Source organism: Aplysia californica, unplaced genomic scaffold, assembly GCF_000002075.1.
Source record: "Aplysia californica isolate F4 #8 unplaced genomic scaffold, AplCal3.0 scaffold00334, whole genome shotgun sequence".
Taxonomy (NCBI): domain Eukaryota; kingdom Metazoa; phylum Mollusca; class Gastropoda; order Aplysiida; family Aplysiidae; genus Aplysia; species Aplysia californica.
Genome location: NW_004797604.1, coordinates 315,637 through 339,268, shown reverse-complemented (window position 1 = coordinate 339,268; position 23,632 = coordinate 315,637). Strand labels below are relative to the sequence as shown.

At 38.0% G+C, this 23,632-nt stretch overlaps 2 protein-coding genes across 2 annotated transcripts in view; one reads left to right on the top strand and one right to left on the bottom strand.

Moving 5' to 3' along the window:
* LOC101851424 (alpha-L-fucosidase) overlaps positions 1–3,051 on the top strand; it is an 18,302-nt gene extending 15,251 nt beyond the window's left edge. The window contains exon 8 of the mRNA XM_005102685.3: positions 6–3,051. Coding sequence (XP_005102742.1) covers positions 6–258 — 253 coding nt within the window. The 3' untranslated portion in view covers positions 259–3,051. The remainder of the gene's footprint in view (positions 1–5) is intronic.
* Positions 3,052–6,139: 3,088 nt separating this feature from the next.
* LOC101848670 (WD repeat-containing protein 82) lies at positions 6,140–20,343 on the bottom strand. The gene is made up of 9 exons (XM_005102673.3): positions 20,142–20,343; positions 14,314–14,411; positions 13,768–13,834; positions 13,328–13,427; positions 12,036–12,152; positions 11,023–11,178; positions 9,513–9,582; positions 8,471–8,613; positions 6,140–6,335 (listed from the first exon to the last, which is right to left on the bottom strand). Exons 1-9 carry the CDS (start codon positions 20,300–20,302, stop codon positions 6,306–6,308), a joined length of 942 nt encoding a protein of 313 aa, XP_005102730.1. The 5' UTR covers positions 20,303–20,343; the 3' UTR covers positions 6,140–6,305.
* Positions 20,344–23,632: the final 3,289 nt, after the last annotated feature.

Sequence of the window (23,632 nt, the reverse complement as noted above, 5' to 3'; positions counted from 1 at the left end):
CACAGGTACACAAAGAACAACAGCTCCGGCAGCACCACTGTCTACGCGTTTGTCTTCAACTGGCCCGGTGAGCTGCTGTCCCTCGGGCTACCTCTCGTCTCGGAGGTCTCCAAGATCAACCTAGTGGGAGACTCGACTTTTTTGGACTACAAACCACGGAGTACCAAAGGGGTGGACATCACCATACCGTTATATTCTGTGAATGAATTGCCTTGCCAGTGGTTGTGGGCGTTCAAGATCACAGCAGTGGAGAATTGAAATACCAATGTTGTACTTTATGCTGTGTAAATTCCATGGTATGCTGTGGAGGATTGAAAAGGTTGTTTTTTTTAGAAAGTGTACTGTTAATACTTTTGCCCCCATTTTGTATACTCTAGTTGTTGCTTATAAAGAACTCTGACTCTGATGGAATAATTTTTTAATTTATCATAATTATAAATGATGCATTTTTCATAACTCTTATTCATTTTGGAAAGAAGGCTGGATATTTACTTAACAAATTTTGCTGTTTTACGAGTTTTTATTGTCATGCACATGAAACATTGATTTGTTTCTTTTATTTTAATGTAGATTTTGTGCCAGGAATCTTTTTTTTTATTCCTGTGCTAATACTAATATGCAGCAGCTCTGTAGATCCCAAGTATTTTCTATTTCTCTTACCAGACATGCAAGATCTGGCCTGCCCCAAGTGACAATTTTTACAAGGTTTCACAATGCTGATTATACAACAGCTATATGTTTTAAGGATATTCACTTGTTTATGTTTTATTCTCATATCAATGGCACCTAAAAGTCTGTTTTACTGATTTTTATTCTACACTCACAAACACACAAATACACACACACACATGCATATTGACTGTTAGTTAATCCCTTCATTGGACATTTTTCTCAAAGAAGAACTGTTATAGTCAATTTTGAATTCATAATTTGACATGCCTTTTTGAAAATGTGATAAGTTTGTTTCGTTTCAAAACATTCTCCTAAGCTGTTCATCACTTTTAATATGGCAAAGGAACCTGTGATATTTTTTTTTCCTTATTGATATTACTATTACAACCATTCACCCTTTTATGTGTTTTCCAAGGCCTTCAGGGATTCCGCGAGGCTCAGAGAATACGTTAGTAATGTAGGAGCTGACTTGACCAGAATATTAAAACTGTAGCCGTTAGAAATGTCAGTTTATGCAATGTGTAGTAAGTTTCACTCATAAAATACAGCCCCGGACACATAGCAGAACCTATTTACAAATTATTTTCCTTATCATTCTCTTCCACTCTGCCTAACATTTATGACTAGGTGAAATGAGTGTACCATTTTAGCTTATAGTTAGTTATAGTACTTGCCACATTTCTATTTTTACAAAACTATTACAAGACTCTTCTTGGTCTATAGAACACAAATTTCTAAATTATTTTTGTGTAGACACATTACAGTGGCCAACATCTTTGTTAGTTGTGGGTTTTTTAAAATGAATTCACAGGAAATCTCACTGCATTGCATGGGCAGTGAATTCACGATTAAGTACAAAGAATGAATCCTTAAAGAAAATACTGCAAAATTGGCTTTGATTATGTCACGTGCAACGTGCCTCTATCCAGTGTTGTCATTTTGTTTTGTGCCCACCACTTGAACTTAAATTGTAAACAGGGATTTACTTGTCTTATGTGCTCAATTATTATTGTGTTATGTGCTTTTTTACCCTTGTGATTATGAGATTGTACTCAAGTTTTTTAAAAGACTTATTTTTACATTTATCGGGACTGAATTTATTTATACATATCAGCTGAATGAAGATTTTTGCAATTTTTACCTAAGGGTTTCAATTCATGTACATTTTCAAACATAACAAAAATATATGTATAGTTATAGCTAAGCAGTTTAATCTTATAGGTACTATTACAGTGGAGTCCATTTTTACTGACATTAGCGGGATCCACAGATTTCTTTCGATTTAGCCGTGTTTTCGGTTGAGAGGGGGAAAAAAAAATTGAGATTCTATTTTTTTTTTTCGGTTTATCACTGTTTTCAGGTTGACCTTGGTCTATGTAAGTGGATTCCTCTGTACAATTTTCTCTATCCAACAAATTAAACAATTGATTTTTGTGCGCAAAAACGCAAATTTATCTTTCAGATGTCCTTGGCAGCTACATTAAAAAATTATGCGAAATCCATGTCAGGTATGGCCATGGTTTTGAGAATTTTGAAGAAAAGAAGTGTAGTTCTAATTGATTTTATTTGGGTATAAAAACGACTCAGTTGTACTAAAGGAGGTAGTTACTTACACTGCTAGGGTTTTCTTTGGATACGTTTTTGGTCCACTTTTTACTGTGTCCTGTGGTTTCACATTCCACCATGTTTTAAGGTATAGTAATATTATATAAGCATGTAACTAGTGACATGGTAGAAAATACTTTTAATGCCTTACATCTGATGTGACTGCTTGTGAAAACATGCATAGATTTCATCCATCTGAAAGTAATAGGGTCTCTATTTCATTGTAAACTTAACATAGACTTACTTAAGAGGAGACGCACACTCCCAGAAAAATGTTCTAAACGAATGACTTTTATTCACTTTCATGTAATTTTGCAAGAAGTTCATAGGTAATACCGTAAATAGGATGTACTTAGGGTGAATTTGTTAAATTTTTCTGAAAAATGGGTCTCTGTGGCAGCCATCTTGGATTTTCAAACCATTTTCTTAGTGCAGAAGAATTTCATAGTAAATATTGAATTATAAGCCTGAAATTTGGCACACAAGCACAAACCTATATGAACTGGGGATCCATGTGAGGATTTTAACCTATCTTTAAAACTAAAAAAGTGAGCCCAAAGTCATTGGACCCCCGAGAGTCAGTTGATGAAATTTTGAGGTACATATTACAAAAAATTTGAATATTTCCACAAGTTACCAATACTTCCCAATTCCCTCATATAGATCCCCAGAATAGATCTTAAAGCACCTGTACGCCAAATTTGAAACTTCTAGCTTCCGTAATTTTTGAAAACTCCTTGCACCAAGGAGGTCACATATGTCAAAAAGTAGATTTTGAGAAAAACAGAAAAAACAGGGATTTTTAAAAGGATTTAATTTTTAGAGCAATTTGCACTTTTCAAACACCCTTTTAGGTCATTTTTCAACAGTTTCGTCAATGTGACCCGATAGAACAGATGTCAAAGGATATTTTTACGCAATAAACAAAAGTTGGATAGTTTCAACATTTTTTTGATATTGTCTGGGATCGCCGACCCGGGTCTTCCCTTAAATGAAAGTAATGTAATACTTTAGGTGCATAGCCCTAAGACTATTATTCAGTGGTCACTGATGATTGTACTTATTTTTGTACCTTGATTTACCCCTTCGTAACCAAGAGAGATTTTTTTTTTCTCGTGCATGCAGATTACCTTCACATATTCAGACATAAGGACACCTAAACATTGATGGAGCAAGTCTTAAGATGTCTATTATCTCTACATCTGCTTGATATTACTGGTATGATATTATGGTGCATGTGCAATACTTTGTGTTAACACTGAAAATTAAAGGCAGAACTTCTGATCAAACATTTGCCTTTGAAACGACCTTGAAAATTCCATGTTGTGGATAAGAACCAGGGTTATCCAAATTATCGGAGTCCAGCACAACACAACTGATGAAATGTGAGTCAGTCTGAGGGAATCAGAAATATATCCCCTGTGGGCCATTAAGAGTTTTTGTACTTTTCTGAAAGCTGGGATCTTCCTGAGTAATGTGCACTTCAAATTATCTTTTCTAGAAGATGAGATACATTTTGGTGGAAAAGTAAGAACTGAGAAAAAGGTAATCAGATTTAATTTACACCATAATTGCTTTTCAATAACTGAATGCTTATATGGAAAATAAATTGAGAAAGCGATTTTTACAAGAAACAGCTCTTGAGTTGTTATGGTTGGAGAATCCCCTGGTATGTAAAACTTAAAATGGACCACACCAATTACTTTTGCTGATATCTTGGTTCAAGGTTTAGCGACATATTCCTGGTTTTCTCAGACCGGCTCACAAATGTTGCACCCCTCAGATAACCTGAAACTAAGAAAAAGGGTACAGTATGTCAAATGGCCATTCTTAAAGCAATTGTTTTAACCCTCCAAGTGTTGGAAACAAATGTGAGGCAGCATGGTGAAATCAGGCACTCGTCAAAATGATGAAATCGAAGAAACCAGCATTTTCCTGCTTGTTTGGCAATTTTTATCGAATTTTTGTTTTTAGGCCCATCACTTTTTAGTCTCATTTAAAAACACATTTCTGTGTGGATTTTACAGACAAATGTTGCTTTTAAAAAATGTAATTTTGCAGTTTCCAGGGGCTCTTAAGCTTTGGAAGTCACCCAACTTTGGCTGCCATTTTCTCACTAATTTTACCTCTGAAATCAGGCAATCCCCACCTCGTTCAATTGAAAATATCTCAGCTTCTATTTTAAATTAAGACGGATGAGTATTTTTTTCATTGAAAGTAAGACAAATAAACAATCTTTAAGATGATATTAATAACTCTAAATGCCCAAAAATTGACAAGCACCCGATTCCGCATCGCCGCCTCACAAATAGCCTGTGGTCTCATGGGAAATTATCTAACTTCACCATGTTACGTTGGAAAATGCTTAAAGAACAGGCCAACCAAGCAAGAAAAGGCAATAACTCGGGAAATGGTTGTTTGTATCTAAGGTGGTTGTCTTGGACATGTGGCCATTAGAGCAGGTTTTACTTTAGTACATGTACAAAATGAAACTTGAATGTTGCATTCCATAACATTGAAAAGTAGACGAGAAGCTGATACACAATTTTTATGGTTAAAAATTATGTCTTTCTGCATTCCCTTTGACATCATCTGCTTAAGTGTTATACATAGCCCAACTTTGCATGCCATGTTATCACTACTATCAGCTCAGTTGGTATCATGCTGTATTAGTACAGTTCAAATCTTCAAAAAAGGGATTCGTGAACTTTAGTTGATTGGAAATTTTAAGGTTCAGTTTTCAGTTTTTGTAAGTTTTATGGCGCTTGCAACTTTGTGCAACACAAGTTGGTTGTTTTCATGTGCGTAGTTGTAAAGGTTCTCCATCCACTTGGCATTGTCCATTTTCAGACTGATGTTGTGTTGAGAGGTCCTTACTCTTACTCTTAAATACCCACACTGAGTTAAAAATGTAACATTATGCCCTTACCTTACAAAATACACTGCTCAATGTTCAGCACTGCCTGAATTTTGTTATAGATTTGGAAATAAACATACCCATTCCACCCACACACAGATGACATCTGATTCGATCACAATTATGTTTTTCTTATGATTGTTTTGTTTTGTTTGAGTTAAGAGCAGCACATCACCACAAGAACAGTCATTTTGTGCTGGGAAATAGTAATGCACACAGAAACAACTAAAGGAAAGTAAAGAAGTAGGACCTACTAGTGGTGCCCTCCAACCACCAAATTTTTTTTAAACAACTGCACCAGTCAAAAGTTGCAAGGTGGTGTCTGTGGTGTAAAGACTGGACTCTATCTACCTTGCATGGAAACGACAACAAAGTGATTCCCACTTAGGGAATATATTTTATTGAGTATCTGCATTTTCCGACTACAATGTCGCTCATAAACCCTAGGTATTCCTTATGAGTATGTGGAGTGTTTTAGGGGGAGAGGTCAAGGGGGGGGGAGGTTTGGTGGTAAAACATTCACAACAGTAGTCCACCAACAAAAAAAACTAGCGACTTAGGCTTTGTGTCTATTTTAAGCAAAGTTTACAGCAACCATCTCTAAGACATCTCTACACAAGAAGCAGGACCAAAAAAAAAAATATTCAGCTCATGAGAGATTTTTCATTTGTACCCCAAGTATTGCATGAGCAACCACTGGATTTGTGTAGAAACAAATTGGTTCTTCATGATCACACACTTCTACTTCTAACTCTCCACGTACACACATGTCGGATGAACGAACAGAACTTATTATTCAGAAACGGGAACCCCCGTGTTATTCACCCTTTTCACACATTTCCAAGAGCAAGGGAATTTCAAACCAACCCCATAAAATTCAAGAGAGGAAACTGATATGGCATCACTGCTATTTCTCCACAGAAAACAAATCAACAGAGATGAGTATAAAATTACAAAGACATTTTATTCACTAATGACTCATTATGTACAGATGATTTTAATGAAAATGATATGAACATGAAGGAAACAGCTACAATGACTTTAAAAAAATAAAAGCAACAAAAATGTGAAATGAAATGCTGTCAACTATGAACTTGAGGCAAAAAGAGGATCAGTCGTCAACTGCAGGTTGCCAGAATGCCTGAAAAAAAGAAAGGAAACGAGACTGAGACCACATACCAACGTTAAAGAAAATTCAACAATTCAAAGTTTCCCAAAATTATTATCTTTTCAGCTCAATGAACTCAACATTCAGATACAGAAGTCGATTAGCATAATTCTACAGAGAGACTGCTCCTCCAGTTTGAGACAGTGCATCTAAATAATGACCCTCAATTCACTGGGAATGTGTTAGGTTTTTTAAGTTTGTCTGTCATAAATAGTTGTAAAAAGTCATGTATGCTGTAACCCACTAGAAAAGTCACTTTCTATTTTTTGTAAGACCAACCAGAGCCATCATCACACTTCAAAATTTAAACAGTTCAAAAGTTGCAGTACCTACAAAACCACCAAGTCTCAAAATACGAAGAGAATCCTCCACCATTTGCCACAAAGCTACAAGAGGCACCCTTCAGCCATCCATCCATTTTGCCAAAAGAAGTGATATATACTCTTTACCTCCAACAACCCATCAACTTTGCCAAAAGAAGCCATAGATTCTTCTTCACCATCAATCGAATGTACAATCAGCACTTTCCAACTCAATAGTTCTAGTAAAAGTTTTACAGCACTTGCAACACAATAAGGTCAAATAAATGCCAAGATGAGAGGTGTTACAAGAGAGTAACAAACACAAAGAAGGAAAGAAAGGGATGACAGATGTTTCACATGAAAAAAAGGGCCAACAACACCAAAGAATCTGCCAACCACCCACAGGTATATTCTCTTTTTTTTACAGACCAGAAAAGTGTTTTACGGCGCTTACAACTACAGAAGGTCATATGAGCGCACAGGACACACGAAACATTTTCCGTTGGTAGGAAATTTTGAATTTTGCCCAGGAGGCTCTTATCAATTTTTTGACCACCAAGGGATCTTTAACATCTGCAACTTGCACAGAGAACCTCCAAGATTTTTCGCCCTTGTCCGAGAAAGCTAGGTGTAGATCTTGCCTACCATAATATCAGGGGCGTACAATGTACAATCAGCACTTTCCAACTAATAGTTCTAGTAAAAGTTTTACAGCACTTGCAACACAATAAGGTCAAATAAATGCCAAGATGAGAGGTGTTACAAGAGAGTAACAAACACTAAAAAGGAGAGAAAGGGATGACAGATGTTTCACATGAAAAAAAGGGCCAACAACACCAAAGAATCTGCCAACCACCCACAGATATATTCTCTTTTTTTTACAGACCAAAAAAGGGTTTTACGGCGCTTGCAACTACAGACGGTCATATGAGCGCACAGGACACACGAAACATTTTCCGTTGGTAGGAAATTTTGAATTTTGCCCAGGAGGCTCTTATCAATTTTTTGACCACCAAGGGATCTTTAACATCTGCAACTTGCACAGAGAACCTCCAAGATTTTTCGCCCTTGTCCGAGAAAGCTAGGTGTAGATCTTGCCTACCATAATATCAGGGGCGTACAATGTACAATCAGCACTTTCCAACTAATAGTTCTAGTAAAAGTTTTACAGCACTTGCAACACAATAAGGTCAAATAAATGCCAAGATGAGAGGTGTTACAAGAGAGTAACAAACACAAAGAAGGAAAGAAAGGGATGACAGATGTTTCACATGAAAAAAAGGGCCAACAACACCAAAGAATCTGCCAACCACCCACAGGTATATTCTCTTTTTTTTTACAGACCAGAAAAGTGTTTTACGGCGCTTACAACTACAGAAGGTCATATGAGCGCACAGGACACACGAAACATTTTCCGTTGGTAGGAAATTTTGAATTTTGCCCAGGAGGCTCTTATCAATTTTTTGACCACCAAGGGATCTTTAACATCTGCAACTTGCACAGAGAACCTCCAAGATTTTTCGCCCTTGTCCGAGAAGGCTAGGTGTAGATCTTGCCTACCATAATATCAGGGGCGTGGCTGAAAGACAGCAGTAAGAAGGAGCCAAGGGGAAACAGTAGAAAGAGTCAGTAGCTCAGGGGAGGGGACAAAGGAGGTGAGGGGGTGGGGGCTGAAAGTGGTGGCGAAAGCCTCCAGCCACCCATTGATGTTGACAAAAGGAGCGATATATTCTTCACTGTCAGCCGCATGTATCATCAGCACTCTCCAACCACCCATTAACTCAACTATTGTTACAGGATACTCACCATGTTTTGACAGGCTGAAGCCATCATCATGTACTTGGGGTTGAACTGGATGCACTGGATGGGGCCCGGGTGGTCCGACTGTAGAATGGCCATCTTGACCCCGGACTCGGTACTCCAACAGTGGACCTTGCCGTCCGTGGACCCTGTGGGTCGCAGTGAAGGGAGAGAACAGCTGTATAGTCACATAGTGGTTTGAAGATCAGATGAAAAAATTATACAAGCTACATTGATGTGGTGCTAGTAGTAAAAGTACATGTTTGATTTCTTCCACTGTAATATCAATAAAGTATTGTGACATTTTTCAACCAACACTGAATTATTTTTATTTAATTAATCTACATTGTCTGATAACACATTTAGTAAAATATCTGGTGCTCTTTTGTGAAATTGTTGTTAAAATAGAGCTTATGAAGTTGAAAATTTGTAAAAATTCTGTCCTAGTAAACAATGCTTCAATAGCACAACATCATCATGTTTCAAAACACGAACACCAAAAAATGTGCCTTGGAGCGGTGGAATCAAGCGTTCGTCAATTTTTGGACATGTAGAGTTATTGATATATCATTTTAAGGCTTGTTCATTTGTCTTGCTTTCGGTGAAAAAATACTCACATATCATGAATAGAAGCCAAGATATTTGCAATTGAAGGAGGTGGGATTGCCATTGTAAAATTAGCGAGAAAATGGCCGTCAAAGTTTGGCGACTTCTAAAGCTTGAGAGTCATTAGAAACTTCAAATTTACACTTTCGTGCCTTAAGTCAACATTTTTCAGAAAAATCCACACAGAAATGTGTTTTTAAATGGACCTTAACGGTGTTTAATCAAAAAACAAAAATAAATAAAAATTGCCTAAAAGACAGAAAAATGCCGATTTCTTCGATTTCATTATTTTGACGAGAGACTGATTTCACCACGATGCCTCACAAATATATAAATTAATTGTTTTGGGCTCTTAAAAAACAAAAAGTATATGGACGTGTGATCAAAGTACCAGTTAATCAAACATTAGCAAAAAGAAACACTTTTCCAATGTTAATCTCACCTGAGAACACATATCTGGCATCTGGGGTGAATGAGGCTTCGAGGGGAATTCCTTTATGATTGGTGAAGCCCTGAAACAAATTGACAGAATCGGCAAAATTAAGTACCATGATGAGAGAGGACAAAAAGAAACAAAAACACTAATTTAATCAATTATTAAATTTGTTTCAATACCGATCAAGACTAATATGATTTCCAGTATAATTTGTATTGTAATGTCTAGAACAGCTTATACAATCCTTTTAACATTGTCATGCTATCTTAGTGTAAGAACAAAGCCTACAACTCCCTACTACTATTTATCAAACTTTTCAGTCAGGCATGTACTCAGAAAACTAACCACTCCAGTAATTTACCATAAAACTTAACTGATGTCGACAACTAGATCACCCAAGATATCAGGCAGCAGTACAAACTATATTGTACTTCTTAATTCTTTATCTTCAGCAAGCTGCTCCCAGCGGCTCGTGGTCGGAAATGCTGAGCACATTTCTTTATGACGACTTCGACATCAAATTGCTTTTAGTTTTCTTTTCTCGGAAATTTATTCATTAGATGAAGTACTATCATAATAGGTTCGCTAGTTTCGATTTAATGACCCATTTAGTGACGTTTTCGTCATTTTTAGATTTAGTACCAAAAAAGGGCCCCGGGGTAGAGGGTTTACCTCCCTCGGAGAAAAAAAGTTAACCCTTTGAGCCCGAACTCCTGAGGCTACCGTGCTCATCTGCCTGAGCTCCTGAGCGATTCACACCTTCATTCATATCATCATCAGAATCACATTCCATATCCCACCAAGGGTAGTCCACGTCCTTACCAGCATCTAATTCAGAAAGATCTTCAAAATAATAAATTTAGTAAACACTGTTTTCCAGGCGCGTTTTGTCTTAGGTGGGATGGTTTGGGGATAGGGTCTCACTCACGAGTGTACTGGTGGTTAGCGCTCAAAGGGTAAAACATTACCAGTGCTTGCAAGCCTTTGTATACCAGTCCATGGGAAAAAAAAGTGAGCAGGGTCACAAAAAAGGAATTCACAATAATAAATAAATAATAAATAGTATTTATGTAGCGCAAATTCCGCTGAACAGAAAGCTCTATGAGCATTGTAATCTATATTATTACCCTATCAGCATAATCAGACATTTTATAGGCACTAAAATATTAGCATACTGACAAGACCTTTCGCTGTCTATGACCGGGTACCCATTCATTCCTGGGCAAAGAGAGGAAAATTAAGGTAAAGTGCCTTTTCCTAGGACACAACATCAGACATGAGCTTCAAACCCCCGAAGCCCGCAACCTCACCACTAACCCCAAGACCACCGACGCCACATTTTTAAAAGATTGTAGACTCAGAACTTCATTTCCATTTGACTGTTGGTTAAACATTTTTGTTACAATTTTGTGGCCTTGCAACTCGCGACTCCTCATACATAAACAGTGATATTCCGAAAATTAGGCAATACAATTGCTCGTAAGAACTTTTCACGTGCTTGTCAACCTCTGCTTACCATAAAAGCCTGGAGAGGGGTTCCCTGGAAAGCGTCTATCAAACGGATGACATTGCCATTTGTTGAGATGAGTATCATTTTGCCATCAGGACTAAACTTCAGGCCCGTCCAGTCGCATTCTTTGTCTTGGGGAAGTTTGAAAGTTGTGAAAGGTCCCTGTGTATATATAAAAACAAACCATGCCATAATAACAATAAAATGAACTCTTTTACTTTATAATACGTCACGTCAGGCACCATAGTACTTTACAGGCACGTAAAAATAACAGTTGCAGAAAGAAAATCTAAAAACAAGGAAAATAAAAAGAATGAAAAGTGGCTAAATCCTACTCAGATAAGAATCCAACAAAGATTCTACAACGTTCTGATTTTAACAATCTCCATCATGCCCTGTTATATATAATTGAAAAAGTTTGAGGTGGACCAAATTTTAAATTAGAAGAGGTTTTTAAAAGCAGTGAAAATTATTCATGAAAAAAAAAAAGAATACATGTTCATGTCTCCCCCTCCCCCTCCCAACCCCTTATTACAACCCATCTGTTCTTTCAATAGTGGTACTTAAGACTCCACTTCCTTTCTTATGATAAGAGAGCAATATGAACCCTTTGAAATGCTGAAAAGTCAAAAATGATAAGACAAGTCTGAAAAACTTTAACCTCACTTCCCTCAAGCCACTTCTCAATTCATTTATTTTTTAAATTAGAAAACACTTTAAGACTAAGGATCTGAAACTTGGAGACCAATGTCAATAGATGCAATGTTCTCTGTACTTCAGGTTATTTGGAACAGTATGGGCGCAAGCTTCATGCAGTGATAATGTACGTTTTTCAACCACAAACAAAACATTATTTAAGCAGTAAATCTTGTTAAGTTTTAGCCTGTCACCTCACAGCACAGAGTAGGTCAATAAAAGCTAAAGTAAAGAGAGGATCACACTAGACAAAGCAACCACCAATCAATCATTCACTTCAGTTGACCATTAAATGAACAATTCCATAATGGCAGTTACCTCACCTTATCAAAAGATCGAAGATCATACAGCTTCACGCTTTCAGAGTTAACACCAGCTGCAAATATCAAGCCTTCTGGATCAAACGCTGCCACCGGTCGACCAGACAAATACATCACACCCTGAGGGGGAGAAAAGGGAAACATCATGAGACAATACAAACGCTGTTTGAAAAGTCCACCTCCTGGTACATGAGTAGAAGACAACATTGCTCTCCGGCAGAATCTCACAACCCCACTGGGTGACAATGTGATTATATGGTGCCAAACAAAGGTAACACCAAGACGCTGATTGGAAAGTTTGCATCAATATCAAAAGATCTCCAGCTTTCCCCTCTCTCCCCAGCACACACAGTATGACACGTTATAAAATGTGTACACAATGTAGTTGCAATTCACAATTTTGGATGCTGTTTTGGTTCTTAGTTTAGCTTTAGTAAGTTTTACAGCATTTACAACACAAAAAGATCAAACAAGTGCCAAAGATTTGAGATGTTACTAAAGGGCACTATAAAAGAAAGGAAAGATAAGAGATACTGGCACAGGACAAGTGGAAAACAACAAAAGTTCATTGCAATCACCACTAAAATTACTTTTTTTGTTATGCTCTAGTTCAAGTAAGGCAGGCACAGGATATAAAAATGTTCTTATCTTTCCTGGAAGATCATTTAAGAGCTCTCACTTCAAAGAGATTTTACTACAACTATAAACACCTGGCTGTCATCCTCATCAAGAGCCAGATCTGCCACAAGCATCAGCGATCATGGTTCTCCATTCATTCTTTTGTCCAGTTGCTCTAAAAAAAAAAAGCTACATTATCCTGATCTTTCCCTGTCATCCATCTGTTTAGGCTCTCTTAGTAGGTTGCTCTGGGTCTACCCCTGCCTCAACTGTCGTCAGTTTTGCCAGTGAAAGCAAGATGTCCATTGGTCAAGTAATACCTCATTTGATTTATTTTTCTTCCCAGCAATTCTCAGCAATCTCCTAAGAAACCACATTTCTGCTGCTTCTATTTTATTTTCAGTCTTCAGTGTTGTGCAGCATTCACAGCCGTATAAAAAGACAGACATAGCATTTTAGTAGCTGACAGTAGCATACTTTAAAAAGCAAAGTGCAATCAAATCTTTAAATATAAACAGGAGGAGAGACTAATAAGCAACTGTGAGCATAACAGAATACGGAATCCACCATATTAGATCTCTTCCAAATAACCACCCAAAAAAAGGAAGTATCTAAACAAATATCATATGACATAAATAGAACGAAAATATTACTGCACATCGCTTAAAGTATGTTACCTGGCAGTTTTGAGAGCGCAAGTCCCACAGGCGGATTGTTTTGTCCATGGAACCCGAGATGAAAGCATCATCTATGGGGGACATGCAAAGTGTGACAACTCTGAGGAGACAAAAAACTATGGTCAGTGCCCATATATGGGGAACAATGGTTCAGTAGCATGAATTATAATTACAATATTACAGTTCAATGAAGAAATGCAAGCAAGTGACCATAGTACAAGTTTTAAAAAAAGATGGCAAGTTATCAACAGTTTTTCGGCTCATACCTTTAGCAAAACATAATTATAATAAATCAACAGCAATTCCTCATCCACAATAATCTTTTTCAAAATACTTTCAGCAAAAAAAGTTGATCCAATCAAAAACGAAACATGGCCTCTGGACTTGCCTTACTCGAAAATTGATGCTTTTCAACACAACATAGGTAGGCACTGACTTACTTTTTTGTGTGACCAGGAAAGTAGCGAATGTACTTGTTGTCATGCAAGGAAAGATACCTGATAGTGTCTGAAATTTAAAAGAAAAAAACATTTTACATAAAAGAGACATTGTTTTCAGAATGACTCCTATTTAAATTCTCCTGAAACAAACGTTCTCTCTCTCTGGAGATTTTTTCAAAAGGGAATGGCTCATCCACAGAGCATTGAGAAAACTAACTTCATGTACATGACATACAACAAATGACCCACGAAAGTCCTCCGTAGCAATAGACCTACACATTTTGTCGGTCAGCTGTTCAGATGTACTGAGCCCAAAATTAAGGAAGTTTCTTTTAATTAAATTTAAATGTATTTGCTTTATTCACGGTTATCGTTACGTGCACTCAATAAATATTTTGTCGAAATTCAAATTCTAAATTTTGAAGAAAAATGAAAAAATTACATAACATTAAACAAATGTTAAAGGAATGAAACCTTGTCTCTCCGGACAAATTTTGCTTCCTCGGATTTGTACATTTACACAGCTGGCCATCAGTTTATACTTACCATCAACTTTTGTTGAGCAGTGGAGAGCTGTGTTCTGGGCGTGAGTGTACCGAATGAGGTCCACCCCATACTTTTTACTATTCAGGGTTCTCTTAGGTCTGAAAATACATGGTGTTTTGGGAGGGTGGGGTGGGGGGTGGGGGGTGGGGGGGTTATAGGAGATTATAAAAATAATGTCACACCAAGAGAAATGTTTTACAAATTTGAACAAATTTATTGACATCAGAGTATTATTTAACTCCAATTCCATCTTATGTTCAGGCATAAAGCACTTTTCTTATTATTGAGAATGTTGATGACCTGGTACTATTATTTAACCTCTCAGTCAATTTTAAAGAAATCAAAATGGCAGCTCTTTGAATAACTAAATATATTGCAAAGTTCAGTAACTGCCTGCAACCTTATGCTATGCTTGGCAGATAACAAAACAATACCAAGCACACTAAACATCTACAATTAACAGAGTACAATCAATACAAGGAAATGGAGCCTAATTTTTTTTAAACTCTGAGATCATTGCAACAAATCAGTATTTAATCGCCTCAAACGTGATGTTTTGTCATTATTTTGACAAAAACACCTAGCCCTGTCTCGGCAAGCATCGTACTGGCCCCTGCGGCAAGCGATACAGATCTTTACTATTGTGAATAGTAGTGTACTGAGTGTTCCCCATGTAAGGGGTAATACTTTTACTAGAGTCTCGTGGAAAGACGAAAGACCAATGCAACAGAAAATGAACTGATCTTTGGATTGGTGCGATTTTGGACTGATATTTTACATATTTCAAGTAAAAAAATTATCTTTGAAATCTTTACGCTATTTTAAAAGGCTTTTTATTCAAATGCCAAAACTATACCATCAGAAACCTCGTTCCAAAGTTCTATAATTCTCTGCCAATGAAAAGACAGTACTTAATTATCAATCTTTCTGCGAAGCATTCGAATGCAGGATGTCAATTTTTGAACCGGCCAACCTCGCATCCAGATCATGAGGGGCTTCCCTTTCAAGCAATTTTCGAGCTCCAAATATTCAAAAATACATAGTAATGAGGAAAAGCAGAACTTTTTCAATAGAGTAGAATTTTATGTTTTATAATAGAAGAGCTAAAAAACAACAAACTGAATTTGAATTACCCCGATTTCAAGGAAACCACATACTCAGAAGGCTGCAAGAAAGCTGAACCGCTGTATTTACACTACCTCTACTTAAATGCTATCCATCGCAAATTTTAAAGTTTTGTATATTGGAACAGTAAATTCTTACTTTCACTCCTACACACAAATGCACTGCTCTGAGGGTTAAGCTGTTGTATTTTTTGCAGCAGATCACACAGTCACTGGAACTGTCGCAAATCAATCATTTTCAAGAAAATTTCAAACCTAATTGTAAAATACCAAATTATGATTTTTAAACAAGCGGGCCTCCCCCCTGTAACCTCCAGATTTTTTTTCTAACTCCCCCTGAACAACCCTGATTGACCCTAAGTACTATTACTACGCCTTTCCCTTAGTAGTGTGATGCCATAAATAATATATATAGCAATGTCAATTTTTTGCCTTAGCCCATTACTATTTGGTACCTAAGAAAGAGTTTTCAATTTTAAGAAGTATGCCTTTTGAATTTAAAGAATTTCAAAATGCGATTGCTTTTTAGGATAATTTCATGAAATAGTTTCTAATATTGTAAAGTTCAGCTTGTCTGAGATGATGCAGGAGCATTCCACGGATTAATCGACCACACATATTTTAAAACAATCTCCTCAAAGAAACCACCTTGTGACTTTGTTTTTAGCTCGATTAAGACACAGAAATCACCTGTGGCTAGATCCTTCTTTCTTCTCATTGGTTGCCGACTTTGGAGACGTTTGATTAATATTTAGATGGATTCCGCACCTTCTATATACGGAGAGTCCGAAAATCACGGTGCCATTCGGTGGGTTTCAGTCTCCTTACCGACCAATCCTCTTTCTTCAATAATATCTCGGCTGTCGCTAAAGATTATATGAGAAAAAATTTTACTTCACAGTGAATGACTCAATTTCTCCTGCGTGTATTGATGTATGACACACAGGGCTGACGTTAAGAACAATGCTATAAATAAACATGTTCCGGGGTTACCCCTGGATCAGGCGAGTCTACCGCGTTTTCACACTGCCACATGGGGCGTGTAGTATTGCTAGATAAAATGAAAAATGTGATTTAAAAAAAATAATAATTACAGAAAAACTAGCCTATAGGCCTAACACACAACAAAATGAGAAGGAAGAGGCTAGCCGTACTTAACTTGTAATGATGGTTAGACTGGCAAACAGCAAAAAGTAGGCCTACTGAATTGTAATTAAAATTTTAATTTGCAATACCTAAAGTGGACTCTATTTCTATTTGAAACGAAACAAAATGATGCCTTACTGACACTGCATGTATTTTAAACCTGAATAATTTCTAGAGACTTACAAGTGTACTCAACAGGTTTCGGTAGCGAAGTGAGTCCGAATAGACAATAATTATATAAGGCAAGGTCATTTATATAAGGTAGTGTCAATTGCCACCGAGTGACGCGGTGGCAATTGACAAAAATTGACTTTTTGTCAATTGCCGAGTAAATTGGAGCTCTTTTGCGTTGGTGGGTAGATCTAGCTTATTGTGCTTGAGTGCTCGGTGTTGTGCGTTCGCCTCTCTGTCCCTCTGTGTGTAGGTGTGTGTGTTTAGCAATGCCAATCGGGCTTTCCCGCGAGGCGAAAATTTGGTCCCCATTTACGGGCGATTTTGCGGACCTGGCCGAAGCGCAGGTGACTAACTTTGTCAACCTCGGTCTGCTCTATTTCCGAACCAATCCGAATGAAACTCGGCAACCAATCAGAAAATAGGACAAACTAATGATATGTGGACGTTGAAGTTCGTACAGATAAATTAACCTATACTTTTGGTGTCGGGAACACTTTCGTATCGTGTACACCGAAAACTATAAGGAGTTTGAATTTCAACGCCGAGATAGTAATAGATCTATCTATCCTCTATAGTGTGCTCAAATTTGAACGTTCTGTGTCAAGTAGTTGTTTAGACCCGATCGTAAATCTACGACTACCCCCCTATCCAAAGCGGCTTCGCACGGAGACCGGCCATTTTCCCCTCACTCTCGTGGCAAATGTATGTGACCTACAAATCCCCGCATGACTATTCTGGGCCCGTTCATTGGTCACTTGAAATAGGGCAATGGCGAGCGCGCGCATCCGGTTGTTTTTCTCTCTATTCCCATGTAACATCGCAATGGGGGTATTCCGAGGCGAGGTTATCTCGTCTCGGGGTGTTCGCGTCTCAACGGGGAAAAAGAATTTTTAATAATACGGCATGCTAGGTTGAATTAACTTATCTTTTACGGTTGGCATGGTCTAAAGTCATCATAAAAAGCTTTGCAATTATTTAGTCACGCTGCCGACATATATTCTTAAAGATCCCATGTTGTGATACGATGCTATAAATAAAATGGACTCACCCCTTTTTCGCAAAATCGTAATATGTACACCACAATTTTAATTATAACAAAATAACTACGAAATGGGTAGTAAATCTGACTGCAGAAATGATTTCTACACTCAAAAACACATTGGGTAGCCAAGTTTCTCTCGAACACTCAGATTAGTTACCGAGATATCGTCGATTTTCTTACAGAATCTGCTACTGCGTGGTCCACTTTTTAGAAGTATTTTCCTATATGTGGGTCATCCATATTTTGCCGACCTTTACAACCCCATAACTTTTTTATTTATGAACCGATTCTCAAAATTCAAGAAGCATAATTCTTAGAATTGAAAATTCTTTCTTAGGTACCAAAAAAAAGGCAGCAAAAGTGAAAATTTAAATTTTCATTGGCATTGCTAGTGTGTTTGTGTGTGTGTGTGTGTGTGTGTGTGTGTGTGTGTGTGTGTGTGTGTGTGTGTGTGTGAGTGTGTGTGTGTGTGTGTGTCTTTTCCTGACCCCCATCCCCCGATTTATGTTCCCCGATATAACGTGAATTTCTACTTGAGTTTGTGTGCGTTTGTGACCTTCTACTTCTAGAATTGCCTGTGTTGGTTCTACACCAAAGTGTAGGCTAAGGCTAGCCTAGATCTAGGCCTACGTCTCATTGAAAACACGCCAAGTTGGTATCGTAGCTCCAGACTAGATGCTCGTCCACTGAAATTAGTTGAGAACAAATTGACCCATTAGACACACATTATCTAAATGCTAAAGATAGTGATATTTTCAGACTTGACACCACTTCACTCGGTGGCAATTGACGCTACCTTTATATAAGGCCAGCTCTATTCGGACTCGAGTCCGAATATAATTTTTATCTATTCGGACTCGGTCCGAAAAAAATGCCTCTCTGTCTCTAAGTTTAGCCGCATGTGCCTTTATAATATGGTCAATCGGTCGGTGTGTGTAAGGTGTGCACAGGGGGATGGATTTTTTTTTTTACATGAAGCCTTTTAGTTTTTGCCAAGGTCGAACAGTCTTGTCTCGTAGTACCTTTTGAAGGTATTTTCAAATGAACGTTGCCCCAACCACAACTGAAGTATCTGAATATTCAGACATTTAAAAGGAAGTGGCTATTCTCACCCGGGGTGAGAATAGAAATACGATCGACCTCTCACCCTGGGTGAGACTTGCCACCGTAGGCTATTCCCACCCGGTTTGAAACAAGACCTGTTTTTCCTAATTTCGGAATACTTTCTATCGATGTGGATGATCAAATGGATAAAGGCAAAGAAAAGATTACGTTATAGCACAAAAGTAAGCTAATTTTATCGACTACAAAGATGCTATGGCTATTTCACTTTTTGAATCGAGCCGAACAACGGGGGTCGCCATTTTGTTTTGCCCGGAAGTTCTCGCAAGATCTATTCCTCCCCTCTTCTCTCTCTCTCTGTCTCTTTCTGAATACTGTCTATTGGTGTGGACGATCAAATTGACCAAAACAAAGTTTAAAAATGATGTTAAAACACAAAAGTAAATTAATTTGGTTGTCTACAAAGATGCTACAGCTATTTAACTTTTCGAATCGAGTCGAACTACGCGGGACACCATTTTGTTTTGCCCGGAAGTTCTCGCGCTACTCCTCTCTCTCTCTCTTTCTCTCTCTCTCCACTGCTCACAGACAAAATTGTACTCTTTTAGTAGGCTACAGTTGTAATGGAACGTTTGTTCACGGCACAGAATTCTCCAATTTTTCCTGTTATCACAGTGTAGAATTCTGTGGTTTAGGGTGAACGCAAAATTTGTTGGCCTAGATCTAGGCTATAACGGTGAACGCGCACCGGGTGAGAATAGCCAAAAGACTCGCCTGCACTATTCTCACCCCGGGTGAGAATAGAAGTGGCCCATTTAAAAATCTCTAGCTCTAGAAATTGAATTCAATGCAAAAAAATAAATGCTTCTTCCCAGTCCTCGCAGAAAGGCAGCATGAAAGGATGACCCCTAAATCTCGCAAATGACCAAAAAAATCACGAGATCGGAAACCGTTAGGAGAAATAAATAGATAGAGTTCAACTTTATTTTCCCGAACGTTCGGAGAAATAGCCACTTCGACTTCGTAGAGTGGAAAACTGAAAACTGAAACATAGGCTACAGTTACACAGTGACAGTATTAGTAAGTCTTCGTAATTTGTAAAGTAGTCTTTGGAGTCTTGTTGATGAGTAGCCTACTACTACTAGATCTAGATCTAGGTCTAGAGTTTAGTCTGTCACAGACTGTCACTGTGACTGAGTATTGTGAGTTTCAATTTCAGTTGACTGAGTACTGAGTTGAGTGAGCAGAACAAAAAGTCGGAAAGTCTGAGGAAGTCTTACGTTCCATTGAGGCAATCGTAAATGACAATAGAGTCATCATCACTGCTCGTCAAGAGAGTCTCTCCATTTGCTGAAAAATTCAAACTACTGATCCTATCTGTATTTTCTCTAAATATTTTTGAAACACGAAGACTTCGAACAACATCGTCAACAAGCTTCATTTTGTCGGCAATCAGACATGACACTGGCCAGCAGTGAATAGAAATCAGACCCGCATCAAATAATAGTTACAATTTTTTTAATCAATTATTGTATTTCCTTTACTAAAAAATTCCTTGTATAGAAAGATTGTCTTTTATCTCATAGAAATAATTAAATGTAGGATAGTGTATGTTGATGTCCTACTTTCTATCGTGTCGATGTTGATCAGCTGCTGAGCCCGTGCGCGATAAATTGATCGATTTTACTCGAATAGGTCCAAATCCTCGAATTTCGAATTTAGTGTGCCATGTTTACACATGCACCTCATGAGCTTGTACATAATATATAATAATCTTACACGAGTTTAGCTGTATAAAATTGTGTTATTATTAATTATTCTACCTGCAAGAGTTCAAACTTATCCGCTTTTGGTGTTTTGTGCTTTCGGATTACATATGTATTCAATTACATTTAAAACAGTTTTAGTCTTGATAGATCTATACCCCTATCGACGATTGAAAACATGTCTAGCTGATTTCAGGCTTATGCATGGATAGGCATAATTCGAATGTCAAACATTCCTAATTAGATCTTTTTAATTGGTTGCCTAACTAAAAACAAATCCTTTTCTCTTTTATTTTATTTCATCCATTTACAGACAGACAGACAGACAGACAGACAGACAGATCGACAGACAGATAGATAGATAGATAGATAGATAGATAGATAGATAGATAGATATACCAGCCAAAATTTTCGATCAATTTCGGTGAATGATATTGATATTATATATGATGAACCTTTATGAGAACTTCACTTAGTCAGAAAGGAAAGCTATGCAAATGTCTTGAGAAAATGACTCCAATAGTTTGAGAAATTTGCACGTGTCTTGAGAAGGCTCCAGCAAGGTTGAGCGTGAAGACAAAGAGAGAAACTATGCATAATATGACAAATAATTTGTGTGTAACAGTGATAGCATGAATGATTGGTATAAAATTATTTATACTTCTGCGCAGTGTTGTTTGAGCTCACGACTGTGAAACATTTGTTTGGGTTTCTTTTCTTTTTTTGTTTCTCTGTGTGTGTGTGTGTGTGTTTGTTGTTGTTGTTTGTATGCGCGTATACATGCCATACGTACGTGAGTATTTTAGAGGTGTAATAAGTTAATAATAATTTCTCGGTTATGCATGTACCTACTGCGACCCCAAGAAATAAATTCTTACCAGAGCCGCCTTCTATCTCTTAATAAACAAGCAAGGCAGTCCCGTCTTCCATTGCCCTCCCCAAATAATAATTATTGTGTGGGTGTCTGGAGAAGTCACACTTGTCTGCAATTTTGAGCACGAGGGGGAAAGGGCCGAGAAAGTTGTATACCAGGCCAAAAACCAAGCTCTAACACGCTTAAACTATGTTAATAACATGCTAGGACTAGGAGGATTTACTAATATTTTGAGTCTAGATATTTTTAATCAAACAATTTTGTAACATTTTGTACTTCATCAAAGGTTAAAAATGTGCAAGATATAACTGGGCTTTTCTCAAAATATTGCTTTCACATCCAGTGTTACACAAGATATTTGAAAATTTTAAGAAACTGCTTGTTCAGGATTGAATTTGCCCTTGTTTCAGTATCCAAATTTCCCGGCAGCAGACGTGTACCTTTCTCCAGGCACTAACACATATTGTTGTTGCTGTTAATGAGCAGCAGCGTCTTGTGGGGTAGGGCTAATTAGAGCTTCAGCCCCACCTGTTTTCTTCACTAAAAAGTAACTCCTACGACTAAAATCAAAACAAAACATTAAAAAAAATAGTTAAGAGACAAATCGTAACAAAATATTAAGATAAAAAGCGAAACTCCTCGAACATCCATACAAACTCCTGTAGCACAATAATAACTCGAAACGTGATCTAATTGGTCTGTGTGTCTTCTACTATTAACCACGACTGTAGCGCTATCCAATCAGGCGTTTCTTCCGTCTGGGAGAATGTTGATTTCGTTGGATTGTCCCTTAAACCCGGCGCTTAATTAAGTTCCCACATGTTGATTGACACTTTAGTACTGACCTTGCACGGCTCAAGGCCGAGATTATAAAAACAACAACAACAAAACCAGAACAACAACAACAACAACAACAACAAAAACACAGATGGTTATATTAGGCACGGGGCTGAATCCCCGCTGTGGGACGTGTCAAGGCATGACTTGACTCTTGACCTAGTTTGCACACCCTCGCAGCCCTTGACCAAAGCGTAGACTGAGCACATCCTCCCCTATCCCCCCCCCCCCCCCCCCCCGGCTCTGCGTTTTCTTTAGTTAAGTGTCGGTGTCAGTGGGCTCGGATTCTGTTTGTGGTGTGGCCTACAGTTTTGAGGCAGTAGAAATTAGAAAGCCGAAACGTGCAGAGCCTCTCGCATATATGCGCTTCACAAACTATTACCCCAGAAGACCTGAGAGCATTCTGAAACAAACTCAACTTCCTGGGAAGCATACAATGCAAGCAGCCATTTAAAGTCGCTAAAACACTAACATACTGACAAGATCTTTCGCTGTCTGTGGCCGGATACCCATTTCCACTTGGGTGAAGTGAGGAAAATTCGAGTTAAGTGCCTTTCCCAAGGACACAACGTCGGGCCCGCGGCTCGAAACCACGACCCCGCAATTTCACGATTATGAGTCCGGCAGTCTAACCACTAGAAAATCCTCAACAACTTGTATGGTGGGTGAATTCGCCATGGATATTGTTTTGCTTCATAATTTGTTTTTTTTCTGCTTTCTTGTCCATTTGTTGTGTAGGGTTTTTGTCAGGTTTGGGCCACTATTGCTGTTTTAGCAACGCGATTCAATGCTTATCAAATTATGTCTGCCGTGAACGGCCTTTTTGTCTATACATTATAAGAGGGAAAACATAGAGAACGCCGAAACTTAAGCGTCTGAAGATCGACGCGGACAGGCGCAGTAGGTGTCTGCTTGACCCCACATGCAGGACGCCTAAAGCCTAGACCTAGACATAAGAAACAAATTACACCACAACACAGCTGATATCTATGAAGCATTTATTTGGGAATAAAAAAAAACCTCGAAATTCCTAAAATATTGCTTAAAATGTAATTCTGCTCGATTACCACCCTAATTTGACGACGCTGATTTAAAGAAAATATTAGTTTTTGTCTACAGTGAAACACCAGCTCTGAAATGACCATTTCAAATTGTCCCCAGTCCTGTCGGGTGACGTCACGCAAACCGCTCAACCCGAGTTCGCGACGGCGAGACGGCATTTAGAGTTCGCGACCTCAAAGTGCTTTCTTGTCGCATCTCAATTTTTAATAACAGTGAAAACAGTTCACAACAA